The sequence below is a fragment of the Euprymna scolopes genome, chromosome 43 (assembly GCF_053919585.1).
Source record: "Euprymna scolopes isolate OS-2025 chromosome 43, ASM5391958v1, whole genome shotgun sequence".
Taxonomy (NCBI): Eukaryota; Metazoa; Mollusca; class Cephalopoda; order Sepiida; family Sepiolidae; genus Euprymna; species Euprymna scolopes.
Window position 1 is genome coordinate 29,347,181 of NC_136524.1, and position 23,655 is coordinate 29,370,835.

Below are 23,655 nucleotides of genomic sequence, written 5' to 3' on the forward strand. Positions count from 1 at the left end.
TTTCCATTTTTTAACTTTTTTTTTTTTTTTTTTTTTTTAACAAGCTGTCAACATTATAAACCTTACTACTTTCACTTACTGTATTTCTGTTATTAGTATTACTATTAATGTAAAGCGTGCCATCAATTTATTATTTTTGCCTGTTTTTTAATCAAAGTCAATTCAGAAATATACCCATGGTTCACTTTCTATTTTCTCTATCCTTGATATGTAACTATCAATATCGGCGTGTTGTGTGTGCTTTACAAAGTAAAGCTTATTAATTGCATGTTCTTTAGGAATAAATGAAAACGATCTACATAGTTTTTTATAAAACAATTTTTATGGCTGATCGGAAATCTGTTCATCATTTAGCTGGATCCATGGCATCCTCCCTCAAGAAGTTGCCAAGCTTTCAAGTCCTCCTTGTTAGTCTTGCGTTGACAGTCAGTGCCAGACACGCCATCAACTTCCATAATGCAGGTGCAGTTTATCCACCCACCATTGCCCTTGACATGATCAAACCAGCCGAGGCGCCTCTCGTGTAGTGTTACAACCAGAGGTGGGATTTAGTTTTTCTTTTCCGCAAAGAACGAAGTAGCTGACATGCTCTGTTTACCTTTGAATGACATATTCGGCAAAGCATGACTTGTTCACTATGCAAACAAATTGAAATTACATTTTAATATTGATTTTTTTTTTTTTTTTTTTTTTTTACTCAAGTGTTATGAGCTTTTTTTTACTCAAGTGTTATGAGCTTTTTTTACTCAAGTGTTATGAGCTTTTTTTTTTACTCAAGTGTTATGAGCTTTTTTTTTTACTCAAGTGTTATGAGCTTTTTTTTACTCAAGTGTTATGAGCTTTTTTTTTACTCAAGTGTTATGAGCTTTTTTTTACTCGAGTGTTATGAGCTTTTTTTTACCCAAGTGTTATGAGCTTTTTTTTTTTACCCAAGTGTTATGAGCTTTTTTTTTACTCAAGTGTTATGAGCTTTTTTTACTCAAGTGTTATGAGCTTTTTTTTTTACTCAAGTGTTATGAGCTTTTTTTTTACTCAAGTGTTATGAGCTTTTTTTTTTACTCAAGTGTTATGAGCTGGCTTTCTCAAAGTTCTCAACATAAAATACTTGAAACGGCAAGATTCCATCTCTTCACTTTTTAGATCCATAAACTGCAGAAAACCTACTCTAATAGCCCCCCCCCCTTGGGCTGCTAAACTTTGGAATTCCCTGTCTGTTTCCTACTTCCCTGATTGTACTAACCTGCAGAAATTTAAATGTAATATGAACAGGCAACTTGTTGCTCACCCTCCTCCCTCCCAGTCTCCTGATTAGTAGTCTCTCACATCCACGTGGCAATACATCTTGCTTGGGATGAACAAAAAACAAAACAAAATTTTTTAAAAAGATCTAAATAAATAGAAATATATTTAAGTGTATTTTACAACTGGACAATGCCAATTGGCCTGCTGATAATATAATAGATTTAAAATAAATAAATTTCTGTGGAATTTTCTCATTTTACAATGGTAAATCAAACACGTTTGATGAAGGGTTATTTTCCCCGAAATATAACGATACAGATCCTCCACTTGACTATACTAATGCAAAACCTGCGATGATATGCATTCACATTAAACCCACTGTATCTTCTTTCGCATTGTGTTCTGCAGTCCTGAACGTGCTGCCTCAGAATGTGTGAATTAACATGTGTCATTGTCACATTGTTGGAGTGCTGTATTGTCTAGCTATCGTGCTATTCCTAAGTTTTATGCATTCCCTAATTAGCTTAGTACCCTTTGTCTGTTGCTAACGGTTTTATGACCATGGCTTAATAAAGGAATATATATATATGTATATATGATTTTTTTATTATTATTCTTTAGAGGCAGCAAGCAAATTTTAAAATGAATCGCAGAAAAATGTTTTTATTAGAACAAGGCCGATAGCCATTAGTCGCGTGCTCTCGTGTAATGAATGAATGCGTGAATGTAGGATTGGTGTGAAATTCTTAAAGATAAACTAAAATGACCGAAAAATGGGCTGAAATGACTTAAATAGATAAAAAGTAAATGACTTAGAATGACTTTAATGAACTTAAGGATGAATTGAATGACTTTAAAAATGACTTGAATGCTTAAAAAATACCTGGAAGGCCAAGAAAAGCTTAAAAAGCTAAGGACAGCATCTATTAAGAACAGACCTTTGATCTTAACCAAAAAGGCCAAGCACAAAAGTGTTATGGACAGACCGACCGATGGAGTGACTTATAGAGTCGCTTGCATGCGACTAAAAATATGGTTTGTTCTAAACTAATTTTGTATATGACGCAATCTAGAGATCCAATGCGCATTAAATTATGCTGTATTTAGGCAATAACTTATCAAATATTGTCGTCTTAATGGTCTATTGTATCTGATTTATCAGTGTAGATTTGTGATTTTGCATATCCCCTAAGAAAATAATCTAATGGGGTTAAATCGCATGAACGAGGTGGCAAATAGATATGTCCATTTCATAAAATTGTTTGTTCATCAAATGTTTCTCTCAGTAAATTAACTATATTGCACGCTGAAACCACATGATGATTTGTCAAGCCAAGCTGAACTCAAAATAACTGATAGTTGCCAAATCTGCAATTAGAGTCGCCAATTTAAAGTTTGCCGCCTATACAAATGACACCTTATATATCACACATATATTGTATTGATATGGATGAATCTGCACAGCTAATTCCACCATTATATTTTAATTTGTTTCAGTTTGTGCCTATCTCTTACACCTCTGCATTATATTGCCTTCTAGAAATTTAAATTTAATTGATATACACACTAAACAATGCTTCAAGCAAACTACTTTTAATTTCTTAATTTCTTTCTCTTTTTAGATCAACATGGCAAACAGACCTCGTGGGTATGGGTTAACAGAAGAAGTTAACCGAAAGGTAAACACGTCTTTAACATTTGATTTTCGTATTATTTTGATTCTTCGGACTACTGTTCTCTTCTTGAGTGCCATTCGTTGATGTAACCTCCAACCTCCTTCAGGTGTATTTTGTTGAACTCGAATTTGCATGGAATTTGGAACCGAACCTTTTATTTTATCCATGGGAGTATCATGCTTTCATTTCGTCAGCAATGACTGGGTAGAAGTCCTAAGTAATTTGCAATTCCATTTTTTTGTTTTAGTGTCGCCTGCACTTAGGATTGAACCATCAACCTCCAGGAGCTATGTGTTTGTGGATAGAGTACTTAGTATAATTCGGTTGTAAAGTTATACTCTTCTGAAAGTTTATGGCTCAATCCTCAGTGTGGGCAACACTCAAAATATAATTGTGAAGTACTTAGGACTTCTACACAGTCAAAAACAGAGATAAAAACACATGCACACTCTGTACTTGGTCAGAGACACTATGAACCTCAACATCACAACTTATGTCGACTACAACCCCGTATTACTAGTCGCTGTATGTATTCTTGGTGCTAAAATGAATTCTGTCATAACCTTTGGCTACCAGCATCTCTGCTACACAACATAGTTCTCAGTTTTTAATTTTTGAGATGAGGTATGAATGTTTGTATTGTTTGGACAATTATTCTCATTTTTGGTGTTATTGCTACAACGTTTCAGCCAATGAACCTTCCAACTGTCGTCAGGAGTAAACTCAAACCCAAGAGTCCAATTTCTTGCAATACAGATCTAATCCCTTTTTCCTTAATTAAAAAAAAAACATGGAGTTTACACGTGACGACGGTGGTAAGGTTCATCGACAAAAACGTTGTGCCAATAACACCCAAGAATAATTGTCCAAACAATCAAAAGAATACAACATAGTTCTCAGTTACTTCTAAAAATGGCAGTTTGTTGCTCTCAATATTCAAGTCCACATATGCTGTACGGACATAATATTTTCATTGTCTAGACCTTTGAACAATTCTTTTTGTTTCTTTTTCAACAAGGCGTAAATAATGTTGATATATTATACACGGATAGACTTTGGTGAATGGAGAGTTCAAAGGGATGATCATAATGTGATAAAAAAAGTGTAATGACAATAAATTTTTTTCTTAAATGAATTGTAGTACAATGGGATTTGTATATAATGTGTGTGTGTATATATGCATGCATTCATATATGTCTAGTCTGTATAATATACGTGTGTATGAAACTGGCTCATATCGTCAAGTGGTTACAAATGTTCCCTGTGAGTGTTTGTGTTCAGAGTTTGCGTAATGTGAACAAGGTAACCGTCATTAGTTCGGAACGGGTTTAACAAACATGACACAAAAGCACACAATGGCCGTTTGATAATGGACTACTCAGCTTAAGTTGTGACTCCCTTCATCTCTTGGAGATTGCAAGAAAACATTTCACTGTGAAGTCGTAACAACAAGACTTCTCTATTGTTTTTCCTCATTTATTCTCATTTTCACTGTTAGATATGCTCCTCAGATTTACAACGCTTTCTTTCTTCTTTACATTGTTTCTTAGCAATGCAATCGAATGCTTTCACAACTAACAGTCAACCTCCTCTCGTGGACGGCCCTCTCGTTTTCCTTAATATTTTAACTTGAAATCTATTTAGTATTAAGCATTTGATCTGAATAAATGTTTGAAAAATCTGCTTAGTATTACACATTTGATCTGAATAAATGTTTGAAAAATCTATTTAGTATTACACATTTGATCTGAATAAATGTTTGAAAAATCTATTTAGTATTAAGCATTTGATCTGCATAAATGTTTGAAAAATCTGTTTAGTATTAAGCATTTGATCTGAATAAATGTTTGAAAAATCTATTTAGTATTACACATTTGATCTGAATAAATGTTTGAAAAATCTATTTAGTATTAAGCATTTGATCTGAATAAATGTTTGAAAAATCTATTTAGTATTACACATTTGATCTGAATAAATGTTTGAAAAATCTATTTAGTATTACACATTTGATCTGAATAAATGTTTGAAAAATCTATTTAGTATTACACATTTGATCTGAATAAATGTTTGAAAAATCTATTTAGTATTACACATTTGATCTGAATAAATGTTTGAAAAATCTGTTTAGTATTTCACATTTGATCTGAATAAATGTTTGAAAAATCTATTTAGTATTAAGCATTTGATCTGAATAAATGTTTGAAAAATCTATTTAGTATTACACATTTGATCTGAATAAATGTTTGAAAAATCTGTTTAGTATTTCACATTTGATCTGAATACATGTTTGAAAAATCTGTTTAGTATTTCACATTTGATCTGAATAAATGTTTGAAAAATCTATTTAGTATTACACATTTGATCTGAATAAATGTTTGAAAAATCTATTTATTATTACACATTTGATCTGAATAAATGTTTGAAAAATCTATTTAGTATTACACATTTGATCTGAATAAATGTTTGAAAAATCTGTTTAGTATTTCACATTTGATCTGAATAAATGTTTGAAAAATCTATTTAGTATTACACATTTGATCTGAATAAATGTTTGAAAAATCTGTTTAGTATTACACATTTGATCTGAATAAATGTTTGTAAAAATCTGTTTAGTATTAAGCATTTGATCTGAATAAATGTTTGAAAAATCTATTTAGTATTTCACATTTGATCTGAATAAATGTTTGAAAAATCTATTTAGTATTACACATTTGATCTGAATAAATGTTTGAAAAATCTGTTTAGTATTTCACATTTGATCTGAATAAATGTTTGAAAAATCTATTTAGTATTACACATTTGATCTGAATAAATGTTTGAAAAATCTGTTTAGTATTAAGCATTTGATCTGAATAAATGTTTGAAAAATCTATTTAGTATTACACATTTGATCTGAATAAATGTTTGAAAAATCTATTTAGTATTTCACATTTGATCTGAATAAATGTTTGAAAAATCTATTTAGTATTACACATTTGATCTGAATAAATGTTTGAAAAATCTATTTAGTATTAAGCATTTGATCTGAATAAATGTTTGAAAAATCTATTTAGTATTTCACATTTGATCTGAATAAATATTTGAAAAATCTGTTTAGTATTAAGCATTTTATCTGAATAAATGTTTGAAAAATCTATTTAGTATTACACATTTGATCTAAATAAATGTTTGAAAAATCTATTTTGTATTTCACATTTGATCTGAATAAATGTTTGAAAAATCTATTTAGTATTTCACATTTGATCTGAATAAATGTTTGAAAAATCTATTTAGTATTTCACATTTGATCTGAATAAATGTTTGAAAAATCTGTTTAGTATTACACATTTGATCTGAATAAATGTTTGAAAAATCTGTTTAGTATTACACATTTGATCTGAATAAATGTTTGAAAAATCTGTTTAGTATTTCACATTTGATCTGAATAAATGTTTGAAAAATCTGTTTAGTATTAAGCATTTGATCTGAATAAATGTTTGAAAAATCTGTTTAGTATTACACATTTGATCTAAATAAATGTTTGAAAAATCTATTTTGTATTTCACATTTGATCTGAATAAATGTTTGAAAAATCTATTTAGTATTTCACATTTGATCTGAATAAATGTTTGAAAAATCTATTTAGTATTACACATTTGATCTGAATAAATGTTTGAAAAATCTGTTTAGTATTAAGCATTTAATCTGAATAAATGTTTGAAAAATCTATTTAGTATTTCACATTTGATCTGAATAAATGTTTGAAAAATCTATTTAGTATTTCACATTTGATCTGAATAAATGTTTGAAAAATCTATTTAGTATTAAGCATTTGATCTGAATAAATGTTTGAAAAATCTGTTTAGTATTAAGCATTTGATCTGAATAAATGTTTGAAAAATCTATTTAGTATTACACATTTGATCTGAATAAATGTTTGAAAAATCTATTTAGTATTACACATTTGATCTGAATAAATGTTTGAAAAATCTATTTAGTATTACACATTTGATCTGAATAAATGTTTGAAAAATCTATTTAGTATTACACATTTGATCTGAATAAATGTTTGAAAAATCTATTTAGTATTACACATTTGATCTGAATAAATGTTTGAAAAATCTATTTAGTATTACACATTTGATCTGAATAAATGTTTGAAAAATCTATTTAGTATTACACATTTGATCTGAATAAATGTTTGAAAAATCTATTTAGTATTACACATTTGATCTGAATAAATGTTTGAAAAATCTGTTTAGTATTTCACATTTGATCTGAATAAATGTTTGAAAAATCTATTTAGTATTACACATTTGATCTGAATAAATGTTTGAAAAATCTGTTTAGTATTAAGCATTTGATCTGAATAAATGTTTGAAAAATCTATTTAGTATTACACATTTGATCTGAATAAATGTTTGAAAAATCTATTTAGTATTTCACATTTGATCTGAATAAATGTTTGAAAAATCTATTTAGTATTACACATTTGATCTGAATAAATGTTTGAAAAATCTATTTAGTATTAAGCATTTGATCTGAATAAATGTTTGAAAAATCTATTTAGTATTTCACATTTAATCTGAATAAATATTTGAAAAATCTGTTTAGTATTAAGCATTTTATCTGAATAAATGTTTGAAAAATCTATTTAGTATTACACATTTGATCTAAATAAATGTTTGAAAAATCTATTTTGTATTTCACATTTGATCTGAATAAATGTTTGAAAAATCTATTTAGTATTTCACATTTGATCTGAATAAATGTTTGAAAAATCTATTTAGTATTTCACATTTGATCTGAATAAATGTTTGAAAAATCTGTTTAGTATTACACATTTGATCTGAATAAATGTTTGAAAAATCTGTTTAGTATTTCACATTTGATCTGAATAAATGTTTGAAAAATCTGTTTAGTATTAAGCATTTGATCTGAATAAATGTTTGAAAAATCTGTTTAGTATTACACATTTGATCTGAATAAATGTTTGAAAAATCTGTTTAGTATTAAGCATTTGATCTGAATAAATGTTTGAAAAATCTATTTAGTATTTCACATTTGATCTGAATAAATGTTTGAAAAATCTATTTAGTATTTCACATTTGATCTGAATAAATGTTTGAAAAATCTATTTAGTATTACACATTTGATCTGAATAAATGTTTGAAAAATCTGTTTAGTATTACACATTTGATCTGAATAAATGTTTGAAAAATCTGTTTAGTATTAAGCATTTGATCTGAATAAATGTTTGAAAAATCTATTTAGTATTTCACATTTGATCTGAATAAATGTTTGAAAAATCTATTTAGTATTTCACATTTGATCTGAATAAATGTTTGAAAAATCTATTTAGTATTTCACATTTGATCTGAATAAATGTTTGAAAAATCTATTTAGTATTTCACATTTGATCTGAATAAATGTTTGAAAAATCTGTTTAGTATTACACATTTGATCTGAATAAATGTTTGAAAAATCTGTTTAGTATTTCACATTTGATCTGAATAAATGTTTGAAAAATCTGTTTAGTATTAAGCATTTGATCTGAATAAATGTTTGAAAAATCTGTTTAGTATTACACATTTGATCTGAATAAATGTTTGAAAAATCTGTTTAGTATTAAGCATTTGATCTGAATAAATGTTTGAAAAATCTATTTAGTATTTCACATTTGATCTGAATAAATGTTTGAAAAATCTATTTAGTATTTCACATTTGATCTGAATAAATGTTTGAAAAATCTATTTAGTATTACACATTTGATCTGAATAAATGTTTGAAAAATCTGTTTAGTATTACACATTTGATCTGAATAAATGTTTGAAAAATCTGTTTAGTATTAAGCATTTGATCTGAATAAATGTTTGAAAAATCTATTTAGTATTTCACATTTGATCTGAATAAATGTTTGAAAAATCTATTTAGTATTTCACATTTGATCTGAATAAATGTTTGAAAAATCTATTTAGTATTACACATTTGATCTGAATAAATGTTTGAAAAATCTATTTAGTATTACACATTTGATCTGAATAAATGTTTGAAAAATCTATTTAGTATTACACATTTGATCTGAATAAATGTTTGAAAAATCTATTTAGTATTACACATTTGATCTGAATAAATGTTTGAAAAATCTGTTTAGTATTTCACATTTGATCTGAATAAATGTTTGAAAAATCTATTTAGTATTACACATTTGATCTGAATAAATGTTTGAAAAATCTATTTAGTATTACACATTTGATCTGAATAAATGTTTGAAAAATCTATTTAGTATTACACATTTGATCTGAATAAATGTTTGAAAAATCTATTTAGTATTACACATTTGATCTGAATAAATGTTTGAAAAATCTATTTAGTATTACACATTTGATCTGAATAAATGTTTGAAAAATCTATTTAGTATTACACATTTGATCTGAATAAATGTTTGAAAAATCTATTTAGTATTACACATTTGATCTGAATAAATGTTTGAAAAATCTGTTTAGTATTTCACATTTGATCTGAATAAATGTTTGAAAAATCTATTTAGTATTAAGCATTTGATCTGAATAAATGTTTGAAAAATCTATTTAGTATTACACATTTGATCTGAATAAATGTTTGAAAAATCTGTTTAGTATTTCACATTTGATCTGAATACATGTTTGAAAAATCTGTTTAGTATTTCACATTTGATCTGAATAAATGTTTGAAAAATCTATTTAGTATTACACATTTGATCTGAATAAATGTTTGAAAAATCTATTTAGTATTACACATTTGATCTGAATAAATGTTTGAAAAATCTATGTAGTATTACACATTTGATCTGAATAAATGTTTGAAAAATCTGTTTAGTATTTCACATTTGATCTGAATAAATGTTTGAAAAATCTATTTAGTATTACACATTTGATCTGAATAAATGTTTGAAAAATCTGTTTAGTATTAAGCATTTGATCTGAATAAATGTTTGAAAAATCTATTTAGTATTACACATTTGATCTGAATAAATGTTTGAAAAATCTATTTAGTATTTCACATTTGATCTGAATAAATGTTTGAAAAATCTATTTAGTATTACACATTTGATCTGAATAAATGTTTGAAAAATCTATTTAGTATTAAGCATTTGATCTGAATAAATGTTTGAAAAATCTATTTAGTATTTCACATTTGATCTGAATAAATATTTGAAAAATCTGTTTAGTATTAAGCATTTTATCTGAATAAATGTTTGAAAAATCTATTTAGTATTACACATTTGATCTAAATAAATGTTTGAAAAATCTATTTTGTATTTCACATTTGATCTGAATAAATGTTTGAAAAATCTATTTAGTATTTCACATTTGATCTGAATAAATGTTTGAAAAATCTATTTAGTATTTCACATTTGATCTGAATAAATGTTTGAAAAATCTGTTTAGTATTACACATTTGATCTGAATAAATGTTTGAAAAATCTGTTTAGTATTTCACATTTGATCTGAATAAATGTTTGAAAAATCTGTTTAGTATTAAGCATTTGATCTGAATAAATGTTTGAAAAATCTGTTTAGTATTACACATTTGATCTGAATAAATGTTTGAAAAATCTGTTTAGTATTAAGCATTTGATCTGAATAAATGTTTGAAAAATCTGTTTAGTATTACACATTTGATCTGAATAAATGTTTGAAAAATCTGTTTAGTATTAAGCATTTGATCTGAATAAATGTTTGAAAAATCTATTTAGTATTTCACATTTGATCTGAATAAATGTTTGAAAAATCTATTTAGTATTTCACATTTGATCTGAATAAATGTTTGAAAAATCTATTTAGTATTTCACATTTGATCTGAATAAATGTTTGAAAAATCTATTTAGTATTTCACATTTGATCTGAATAAATGTTTGAAAAATCTATTTAGTATTTCACATTTGATCTGAATAAATGTTTGAAAAATCTGTTTAGTATTACACATTTGATCTGAATAAATGTTTGAAAAATCTGTTTAGTATTTCACATTTGATCTGAATAAATGTTTGAAAAATCTGTTTAGTATTAAGCATTTGATCTGAATAAATGTTTGAAAAATCTGTTTAGTATTACACATTTGATCTGAATAAATGTTTGAAAAATCTGTTTAGTATTAAGCATTTGATCTGAATAAATGTTTGAAAAATCTATTTAGTATTTCACATTTGATCTGAATAAATGTTTGAAAAATCTATTTAGTATTTCACATTTGATCTGAATAAATGTTTGAAAAATCTATTTAGTATTACACATTTGATCTGAATAAATGTTTGAAAAATCTGTTTAGTATTACACATTTGATCTGAATAAATGTTTGAAAAATCTGTTTAGTATTAAGCATTTGATCTGAATAAATGTTTGAAAAATCTATTTAGTATTACACATTTGATCTGAATAAATGTTTGAAAAATCTATTTAGTATTTCACATTTGATCTGAATAAATGTTTGAAAAATCTATTTAGTATTACACATTTGATCTGAATAAATGTTTGAAAAATCTATTTAGTATTAAGCATTTGATCTGAATAAATGTTTGAAAAATCTATTTAGTATTTCACATTTGATCTGAATAAATATTTGAAAAATCTGTTTAGTATTAAGCATTTTATCTGAATAAATGTTTGAAAAATCTATTTAGTATTACACATTTGATCTAAATAAATGTTTGAAAAATCTATTTTGTATTTCACATTTGATCTGAATAAATGTTTGAAAAATCTATTTAGTATTTCACATTTGATCTGAATAAATGTTTGAAAAATCTATTTAGTATTTCACATTTGATCTGAATAAATGTTTGAAAAATCTGTTTAGTATTACACATTTGATCTGAATAAATGTTTGAAAAATCTGTTTAGTATTACACATTTGATCTGAATAAATGTTTGAAAAATCTGTTTAGTATTTCACATTTGATCTGAATAAATGTTTGAAAAATCTGTTTAGTATTAAGCATTTGATCTGAATAAATGTTTGAAAAATCTGTTTAGTATTACACATTTGATCTAAATAAATGTTTGAAAAATCTATTTTGTATTTCACATTTGATCTGAATAAATGTTTGAAAAATCTATTTAGTATTTCACATTTGATCTGAATAAATGTTTGAAAAATCTATTTAGTATTACACATTTGATCTGAATAAATGTTTGAAAAATCTGTTTAGTATTAAGCATTTAATCTGAATAAATGTTTGAAAAATCTATTTAGTATTTCACATTTGATCTGAATAAATGTTTGAAAAATCTATTTAGTATTTCACATTTGATCTGAATAAATGTTTGAAAAATCTATTTAGTATTAAGCATTTGATCTGAATAAATGTTTGAAAAATCTGTTTAGTATTAAGCATTTGATCTGAATAAATGTTTGAAAAATCTATTTAGTATTACACATTTGATCTGAATAAATGTTTGAAAAATCTATTTAGTATTACACATTTGATCTGAATAAATGTTTGAAAAATCTATTTAGTATTACACATTTGATCTGAATAAATGTTTGAAAAATCTATTTAGTATTACACATTTGATCTGAATAAATGTTTGAAAAATCTATTTAGTATTACACATTTGATCTGAATAAATGTTTGAAAAATCTATTTAGTATTACACATTTGATCTGAATAAATGTTTGAAAAATCTATTTAGTATTACACATTTGATCTGAATAAATGTTTGAAAAATCTATTTAGTATTACACATTTGATCTGAATAAATGTTTGAAAAATCTGTTTAGTATTTCACATTTGATCTGAATAAATGTTTGAAAAATCTATTTAGTATTACACATTTGATCTGAATAAATGTTTGAAAAATCTGTTTAGTATTAAGCATTTGATCTGAATAAATGTTTGAAAAATCTATTTAGTATTACACATTTGATCTGAATAAATGTTTGAAAAATCTATTTAGTATTTCACATTTGATCTGAATAAATGTTTGAAAAATCTATTTAGTATTACACATTTGATCTGAATAAATGTTTGAAAAATCTATTTAGTATTAAGCATTTGATCTGAATAAATGTTTGAAAAATCTATTTAGTATTTCACATTTAATCTGAATAAATATTTGAAAAATCTGTTTAGTATTAAGCATTTTATCTGAATAAATGTTTGAAAAATCTATTTAGTATTACACATTTGATCTAAATAAATGTTTGAAAAATCTATTTTGTATTTCACATTTGATCTGAATAAATGTTTGAAAAATCTATTTAGTATTTCACATTTGATCTGAATAAATGTTTGAAAAATCTATTTAGTATTTCACATTTGATCTGAATAAATGTTTGAAAAATCTGTTTAGTATTACACATTTGATCTGAATAAATGTTTGAAAAATCTGTTTAGTATTTCACATTTGATCTGAATAAATGTTTGAAAAATCTGTTTAGTATTAAGCATTTGATCTGAATAAATGTTTGAAAAATCTGTTTAGTATTACACATTTGATCTGAATAAATGTTTGAAAAATCTGTTTAGTATTAAGCATTTGATCTGAATAAATGTTTGAAAAATCTATTTAGTATTTCACATTTGATCTGAATAAATGTTTGAAAAATCTATTTAGTATTTCACATTTGATCTGAATAAATGTTTGAAAAATCTATTTAGTATTAAGCATTTGATCTGAATAAATGTTTGAAAAATCTGTTTAGTATTACACATTTGATCTGAATAAATGTTTGAAAAATCTGTTTAGTATTAAGCATTTGATCTGAATAAATGTTTGAAAAATCTATTTAGTATTTCACATTTGATCTGAATAAATGTTTGAAAAATCTATTTAGTATTTCACATTTGATCTGAATAAATGTTTGAAAAATCTATTTAGTATTTCACATTTGATCTGAATAAATGTTTGAAAAATCTATTTAGTATTTCACATTTGATCTGAATAAATGTTTGAAAAATCTGTTTAGTATTACACATTTGATCTGAATAAATGTTTGAAAAATCTGTTTAGTATTTCACATTTGATCTGAATAAATGTTTGAAAAATCTGTTTAGTATTAAGCATTTGATCTGAATAAATGTTTGAAAAATCTGTTTAGTATTACACATTTGATCTGAATAAATGTTTGAAAAATCTGTTTAGTATTAAGCATTTGATCTGAATAAATGTTTGAAAAATCTATTTAGTATTTCACATTTGATCTGAATAAATGTTTGAAAAATCTATTTAGTATTTCACATTTGATCTGAATAAATGTTTGAAAAATCTATTTAGTATTACACATTTGATCTGAATAAATGTTTGAAAAATCTGTTTAGTATTACACATTTGATCTGAATAAATGTTTGAAAAATCTGTTTAGTATTAAGCATTTGATCTGAATAAATGTTTGAAAAATCTATTTAGTATTTCACATTTGATCTGAATAAATGTTTGAAAAATCTATTTAGTATTTCACATTTGATCTGAATAAATGTTTGAAAAATCTATTTAGTATTACACATTTGATCTGAATAAATGTTTGAAAAATCTATTTAGTATTACACATTTGATCTGAATAAATGTTTGAAAAATCTATTTAGTATTACACATTTGATCTGAATAAATGTTTGAAAAATCTATTTAGTATTACACATTTGATCTGAATAAATGTTTGAAAAATCTGTTTAGTATTTCACATTTGATCTGAATAAATGTTTGAAAAATCTATTTAGTATTACACATTTGATCTGAATAAATGTTTGAAAAATCTATTTAGTATTACACATTTGATCTGAATAAATGTTTGAAAAATCTATTTAGTATTACACATTTGATCTGAATAAATGTTTGAAAAATCTATTTAGTATTACACATTTGATCTGAATAAATGTTTGAAAAATCTATTTAGTATTACACATTTGATCTGAATAAATGTTTGAAAAATCTATTTAGTATTACACATTTGATCTGAATAAATGTTTGAAAAATCTATTTAGTATTACACATTTGATCTGAATAAATGTTTGAAAAATCTGTTTAGTATTTCACATTTGATCTGAATAAATGTTTGAAAAATCTATTTAGTATTAAGCATTTGATCTGAATAAATGTTTGAAAAATCTATTTAGTATTACACATTTGATCTGAATAAATGTTTGAAAAATCTGTTTAGTATTTCACATTTGATCTGAATACATGTTTGAAAAATCTGTTTAGTATTTCACATTTGATCTGAATAAATGTTTGAAAAATCTATTTAGTATTACACATTTGATCTGAATAAATGTTTGAAAAATCTATTTAGTATTACACATTTGATCTGAATAAATGTTTGAAAAATCTATGTAGTATTACACATTTGATCTGAATAAATGTTTGAAAAATCTGTTTAGTATTTCACATTTGATCTGAATAAATGTTTGAAAAATCTATTTAGTATTACACATTTGATCTGAATAAATGTTTGAAAAATCTGTTTAGTATTAAGCATTTGATCTGAATAAATGTTTGAAAAATCTATTTAGTATTACACATTTGATCTGAATAAATGTTTGAAAAATCTATTTAGTATTTCACATTTGATCTGAATAAATGTTTGAAAAATCTATTTAGTATTACACATTTGATCTGAATAAATGTTTGAAAAATCTATTTAGTATTAAGCATTTGATCTGAATAAATGTTTGAAAAATCTATTTAGTATTTCACATTTGATCTGAATAAATATTTGAAAAATCTGTTTAGTATTAAGCATTTTATCTGAATAAATGTTTGAAAAATCTATTTAGTATTTCACATTTGATCTGAATAAATGTTTGAAAAATCTATTTAGTATTACACATTTGATCTGAATAAATGTTTGAAAAATCTATTTAGTATTAAGCATTTGATCTGAATAAATGTTTGAAAAATCTATTTAGTATTTCACATTTGATCTGAATAAATATTTGAAAAATCTGTTTAGTATTAAGCATTTTATCTGAATAAATGTTTGAAAAATCTATTTAGTATTACACATTTGATCTAAATAAATGTTTGAAAAATCTATTTTGTATTTCACATTTGATCTGAATAAATGTTTGAAAAATCTATTTAGTATTTCACATTTGATCTGAATAAATGTTTGAAAAATCTATTTAGTATTTCACATTTGATCTGAATAAATGTTTGAAAAATCTGTTTAGTATTACACATTTGATCTGAATAAATGTTTGAAAAATCTGTTTAGTATTACACATTTGATCTGAATAAATGTTTGAAAAATCTGTTTAGTATTTCACATTTGATCTGAATAAATGTTTGAAAAATCTGTTTAGTATTAAGCATTTGATCTGAATAAATGTTTGAAAAATCTGTTTAGTATTACACATTTGATCTAAATAAATGTTTGAAAAATCTATTTTGTATTTCACATTTGATCTGAATAAATGTTTGAAAAATCTATTTAGTATTTCACATTTGATCTGAATAAATGTTTGAAAAATCTATTTAGTATTACACATTTGATCTGAATAAATGTTTGAAAAATCTGTTTAGTATTAAGCATTTAATCTGAATAAATGTTTGAAAAATCTATTTAGTATTTCACATTTGATCTGAATAAATGTTTGAAAAATCTATTTAGTATTTCACATTTGATCTGAATAAATGTTTGAAAAATCTATTTAGTATTAAGCATTTGATCTGAATAAATGTTTGAAAAATCTGTTTAGTATTAAGCATTTGATCTGAATAAATGTTTGAAAAATCTATTTAGTATTACACATTTGATCTGAATAAATGTTTGAAAAATCTATTTAGTATTACACATTTGATCTGAATAAATGTTTGAAAAATCTATTTAGTATTACACATTTGATCTGAATAAATGTTTGAAAAATCTATTTAGTATTACACATTTGATCTGAATAAATGTTTGAAAAATCTATTTAGTATTACACATTTGATCTGAATAAATGTTTGAAAAATCTATTTAGTATTACACATTTGATCTGAATAAATGTTTGAAAAATCTATTTAGTATTACACATTTGATCTGAATAAATGTTTGAAAAATCTATTTAGTATTACACATTTGATCTGAATAAATGTTTGAAAAATCTGTTTAGTATTTCACATTTGATCTGAATAAATGTTTGAAAAATCTATTTAGTATTACACATTTGATCTGAATAAATGTTTGAAAAATCTGTTTAGTATTAAGCATTTGATCTGAATAAATGTTTGAAAAATCTATTTAGTATTACACATTTGATCTGAATAAATGTTTGAAAAATCTATTTAGTATTTCACATTTGATCTGAATAAATGTTTGAAAAATCTATTTAGTATTACACATTTGATCTGAATAAATGTTTGAAAAATCTATTTAGTATTAAGCATTTGATCTGAATAAATGTTTGAAAAATCTATTTAGTATTTCACATTTAATCTGAATAAATATTTGAAAAATCTGTTTAGTATTAAGCATTTTATCTGAATAAATGTTTGAAAAATCTATTTAGTATTACACATTTGATCTAAATAAATGTTTGAAAAATCTATTTTGTATTTCACATTTGATCTGAATAAATGTTTGAAAAATCTATTTAGTATTTCACATTTGATCTGAATAAATGTTTGAAAAATCTATTTAGTATTTCACATTTGATCTGAATAAATGTTTGAAAAATCTGTTTAGTATTACACATTTGATCTGAATAAATGTTTGAAAAATCTGTTTAGTATTTCACATTTGATCTGAATAAATGTTTGAAAAATCTGTTTAGTATTAAGCATTTGATCTGAATAAATGTTTGAAAAATCTGTTTAGTATTACACATTTGATCTGAATAAATGTTTGAAAAATCTGTTTAGTATTAAGCATTTGATCTGAATAAATGTTTGAAAAATCTATTTAGTATTTCACATTTGATCTGAATAAATGTTTGAAAAATCTATTTAGTATTTCACATTTGATCTGAATAAATGTTTGAAAAATCTATTTAGTATTACACATTTGATCTGAATAAATGTTTGAAAAATCTGTTTAGTATTACACATTTGATCTGAATAAATGTTTGAAAAATCTGTTTAGTATTAAGCATTTGATCTGAATAAATGTTTGAAAAATCTATTTAGTATTTCACATTTGATCTGAATAAATGTTTGAAAAATCTATTTAGTATTTCACATTTGATCTGAATAAATGTTTGAAAAATCTATTTAGTATTTCACATTTGATCTGAATAAATGTTTGAAAAATCTATTTAGTATTTCACATTTGATCTGAATAAATGTTTGAAAAATCTGTTTAGTATTACACATTTGATCTGAATAAATGTTTGAAAAATCTGTTTAGTATTTCACATTTGATCTGAATAAATGTTTGAAAAATCTGTTTAGTATTAAGCATTTGATCTGAATAAATGTTTGAAAAATCTGTTTAGTATTACACATTTGATCTGAATAAATGTTTGAAAAATCTGTTTAGTATTAAGCATTTGATCTGAATAAATGTTTGAAAAATCTATTTAGTATTTCACATTTGATCTGAATAAATGTTTGAAAAATCTATTTAGTATTTCACATTTGATCTGAATAAATGTTTGAAAAATCTATTTAGTATTACACATTTGATCTGAATAAATGTTTGAAAAATCTGTTTAGTATTACACATTTGATCTGAATAAATGTTTGAAAAATCTGTTTAGTATTAAGCATTTGATCTGAATAAATGTTTGAAAAATCTATTTAGTATTTCACATTTGATCTGAATAAATGTTTGAAAAATCTATTTAGTATTTCACATTTGATCTGAATAAATGTTTGAAAAATCTATTTAGTATTACACATTTGATCTGAATAAATGTTTGAAAAATCTATTTAGTATTACACATTTGATCTGAATAAATGTTTGAAAAATCTATTTAGTATTACACATTTGATCTGAATAAATGTTTGAAAAATCTATTTAGTATTACACATTTGATCTGAATAAATGTTTGAAAAATCTGTTTAGTATTTCACATTTGATCTGAATAAATGTTTGAAAAATCTATTTAGTATTACACATTTGATCTGAATAAATGTTTGAAAAATCTATTTAGTATTACACATTTGATCTGAATAAATGTTTGAAAAATCTATTTAGTATTACACATTTGATCTGAATAAATGTTTGAAAAATCTATTTAGTATTACACATTTGATCTGAATAAATGTTTGAAAAATCTATTTAGTATTACACATTTGATCTGAATAAATGTTTGAAAAATCTATTTAGTATTACACATTTGATCTGAATAAATGTTTGAAAAATCTATTTAGTATTACACATTTGATCTGAATAAATGTTTGAAAAATCTGTTTAGTATTTCACATTTGATCTGAATAAATGTTTGAAAAATCTATTTAGTATTAAGCATTTGATCTGAATAAATGTTTGAAAAATCTATTTAGTATTACACATTTGATCTGAATAAATGTTTGAAAAATCTGTTTAGTATTTCACATTTGATCTGAATACATGTTTGAAAAATCTGTTTAGTATTTCACATTTGATCTGAATAAATGTTTGAAAAATCTATTTAGTATTACACATTTGATCTGAATAAATGTTTGAAAAATCTATTTAGTATTACACATTTGATCTGAATAAATGTTTGAAAAATCTATGTAGTATTACACATTTGATCTGAATAAATGTTTGAAAAATCTGTTTAGTATTTCACATTTGATCTGAATAAATGTTTGAAAAATCTATTTAGTATTACACATTTGATCTGAATAAATGTTTGAAAAATCTGTTTAGTATTAAGCATTTGATCTGAATAAATGTTTGAAAAATCTATTTAGTATTACACATTTGATCTGAATAAATGTTTGAAAAATCTATTTAGTATTTCACATTTGATCTGAATAAATGTTTGAAAAATCTATTTAGTATTACACATTTGATCTGAATAAATGTTTGAAAAATCTATTTAGTATTAAGCATTTGATCTGAATAAATGTTTGAAAAATCTATTTAGTATTTCACATTTGATCTGAATAAATATTTGAAAAATCTGTTTAGTATTAAGCATTTTATCTGAATAAATGTTTGAAAAATCTATTTAGTATTACACATTTGATCTAAATAAATGTTTGAAAAATCTATTTTGTATTTCACATTTGATCTGAATAAATGTTTGAAAAATCTATTTAGTATTTCACATTTGATCTGAATAAATGTTTGAAAAATCTATTTAGTATTTCACATTTGATCTGAATAAATGTTTGAAAAATCTGTTTAGTATTACACATTTGATCTGAATAAATGTTTGAAAAATCTGTTTAGTATTTCACATTTGATCTGAATAAATGTTTGAAAAATCTGTTTAGTATTAAGCATTTGATCTGAATAAATGTTTGAAAAATCTGTTTAGTATTACACATTTGATCTGAATAAATGTTTGAAAAATCTGTTTAGTATTAAGCATTTGATCTGAATAAATGTTTGAAAAATCTGTTTAGTATTACACATTTGATCTGAATAAATGTTTGAAAAATCTGTTTAGTATTAAGCATTTGATCTGAATAAATGTTTGAAAAATCTATTTAGTATTTCACATTTGATCTGAATAAATGTTTGAAAAATCTATTTAGTATTTCACATTTGATCTGAATAAATGTTTGAAAAATCTATTTAGTATTTCACATTTGATCTGAATAAATGTTTGAAAAATCTATTTAGTATTTCACATTTGATCTGAATAAATGTTTGAAAAATCTATTTAGTATTTCACATTTGATCTGAATAAATGTTTGAAAAATCTGTTTAGTATTACACATTTGATCTGAATAAATGTTTGAAAAATCTGTTTAGTATTTCACATTTGATCTGAATAAATGTTTGAAAAATCTGTTTAGTATTAAGCATTTGATCTGAATAAATGTTTGAAAAATCTGTTTAGTATTACACATTTGATCTGAATAAATGTTTGAAAAATCTGTTTAGTATTAAGCATTTGATCTGAATAAATGTTTGAAAAATCTATTTAGTATTTCACATTTGATCTGAATAAATGTTTGAAAAATCTATTTAGTATTTCACATTTGATCTGAATAAATGTTTGAAAAATCTATTTAGTATTACACATTTGATCTGAATAAATGTTTGAAAAATCTGTTTAGTATTACACATTTGATCTGAATAAATGTTTGAAAAATCTGTTTAGTATTAAGCATTTGATCTGAATAAATGTTTGAAAAATCTATTTAGTATTTCACATTTGATCTGAATAAATGTTTGAAAAATCTATTTAGTATTTCACATTTGATCTGAATAAATGTTTGAAAAATCTATTTAGTATTACACATTTGATCTGAATAAATGTTTGAAAAATCTATTTAGTATTACACATTTGATCTGAATAAATGTTTGAAAAATCTATTTAGTATTACACATTTGATCTGAATAAATGTTTGAAAAATCTGTTTAGTATTTCACATTTGATCTGAATAAATGTTTGAAAAATCTATTTAGTATTACACATTTGATCTGAATAAATGTTTGAAAAATCTATTTAGTATTACACATTTGATCTGAATAAATGTTTGAAAAATCTATTTAGTATTACACATTTGATCTGAATAAATGTTTGAAAAATCTATTTAGTATTACACATTTGATCTGAATAAATGTTTGAAAAATCTATTTAGTATTACACATTTGATCTGAATAAATGTTTGAAAAATCTATTTAGTATTACACATTTGATCTGAATAAATGTTTGAAAAATCTATTTAGTATTACACATTTGATCTGAATAAATGTTTGAAAAATCTGTTTAGTATTTCACATTTGATCTGAATAAATGTTTGAAAAATCTATTTAGTATTAAGCATTTGATCTGAATAAATGTTTGAAAAATCTATTTAGTATTACACATTTGATCTGAATAAATGTTTGAAAAATCTGTTTAGTATTTCACATTTGATCTGAATACATGTTTGAAAAATCTGTTTAGTATTTCACATTTGATCTGAATAAATGTTTGAAAAATCTATTTAGTATTACACATTTGATCTGAATAAATGTTTGAAAAATCTATTTAGTATTACACATTTGATCTGAATAAATGTTTGAAAAATCTATGTAGTATTACACATTTGATCTGAATAAATGTTTGAAAAATCTGTTTAGTATTTCACATTTGATCTGAATAAATGTTTGAAAAATCTATTTAGTATTACACATTTGATCTGAATAAATGTTTGAAAAATCTGTTTAGTATTAAGCATTTGATCTGAATAAATGTTTGAAAAATCTATTTAGTATTACACATTTGATCTGAATAAATGTTTGAAAAATCTATTTAGTATTTCACATTTGATCTGAATAAATGTTTGAAAAATCTATTTAGTATTACACATTTGATCTGAATAAATGTTTGAAAAATCTATTTAGTATTAAGCATTTGATCTGAATAAATGTTTGAAAAATCTATTTAGTATTTCACATTTGATCTGAATAAATATTTGAAAAATCTGTTTAGTATTAAGCATTTTATCTGAATAAATGTTTGAAAAATCTATTTAGTATTACACATTTGATCTAAATAAATGTTTGAAAAATCTATTTTGTATTTCACATTTGATCTGAATAAATGTTTGAAAAATCTATTTAGTATTTCACATTTGATCTGAATAAATGTTTGAAAAATCTGTTTAGTATTACACATTTGATCTGAATAAATGTTTGAAAAATCTGTTTAGTATTAAGCATTTGATCTGAATAAATGTTTGAAAAATCTATTTAGTATTTCACATTTGATCTGAATAAATGTTTGAAAAATCTATTTAGTATTTCACATTTGATCTGAATAAATGTTTGAAAAATCTATTTAGTATTACACATTTGATCTGAATAAATGTTTGAAAAATCTGTTTAGTATTACACATTTGATCTGAATAAATGTTTGAAAAATCTGTTTAGTATTAAGCATTTGATCTGAATAAATGTTTGAAAAATCTATTTAGTATTTCACATTTGATCTGAATAAATGTTTGAAAAATCTATTTAGTATTTCACATTTGATCTGAATAAATGTTTGAAAAATCTATTTAGTATTACACATTTGATCTGAATAAATGTTTGAAAAATCTGTTTAGTATTACACATTTGATCTGAATAAATGTTTGAAAAATCTGTTTAGTATTAAGCATTTGATCTGAATAAATGTTTGAAAAATCTATTTAGTATTTCACATTTGATCTGAATAAATGTTTGAAAAATCTATTTAGTATTTCACATTTGATCTGAATAAATGTTTGAAAAATCTATTTAGTATTAAGCATTTGATCTGAATAAATGTTTGAAAAATCTGTTTAGTATTAAGCATTTGATCTGAATAAATGTTTGAAAAATCTGTTTAGTATTACACATTTGATCTGAATAAATGTTTGAAAAATCTGTTTAGTATTAAGCATTTGATCTGAATAAATGTTTGAAAAATCTATTTAGTATTTCACATTTGATCTGAATAAATGTTTGAAAAATCTATTTAGTATTTCACATTTGATCTGAATAAATGTTTGAAAAATCTATTTAGTATTACACATTTGATCTGAATAAATGTTTGAAAAATCTGTTTAGTATTACACATTTGATCTGAATAAATGTTTGAAAAATCTGTTTAGTATTAAGCATTTTATCTGAATAAATGTTTGAAAAATCTGTTTAGTATTACACATTTGATCTGAATAAATGTTTGAAAAATCTGTTTAGTATTAAGCATTTGATCTGAATAAATGTTTGAAAAATCTAT

At 23.6% G+C, this 23,655-nt stretch overlaps 1 protein-coding gene across 4 annotated transcripts in view; it reads left to right on the top strand.

Annotated features, from left to right (window-relative positions):
• Positions 1-23,655, top strand: part of LOC145268261 (muscle-specific protein 20-like) — a 103,191-nt gene that overhangs the window by 41,031 nt on the left and 38,505 nt on the right. For all 4 annotated transcript variants that reach the window (XM_080123610.1, XM_080123611.1, XM_080123612.1 and 1 more), the window contains exon 2: positions 2,865-2,921. In XM_080123610.1, the coding sequence (XP_079979736.1) occupies positions 2,865-2,921 (57 nt within the window). The remainder of the gene's footprint in view (positions 1-2,864; positions 2,922-23,655) is intronic.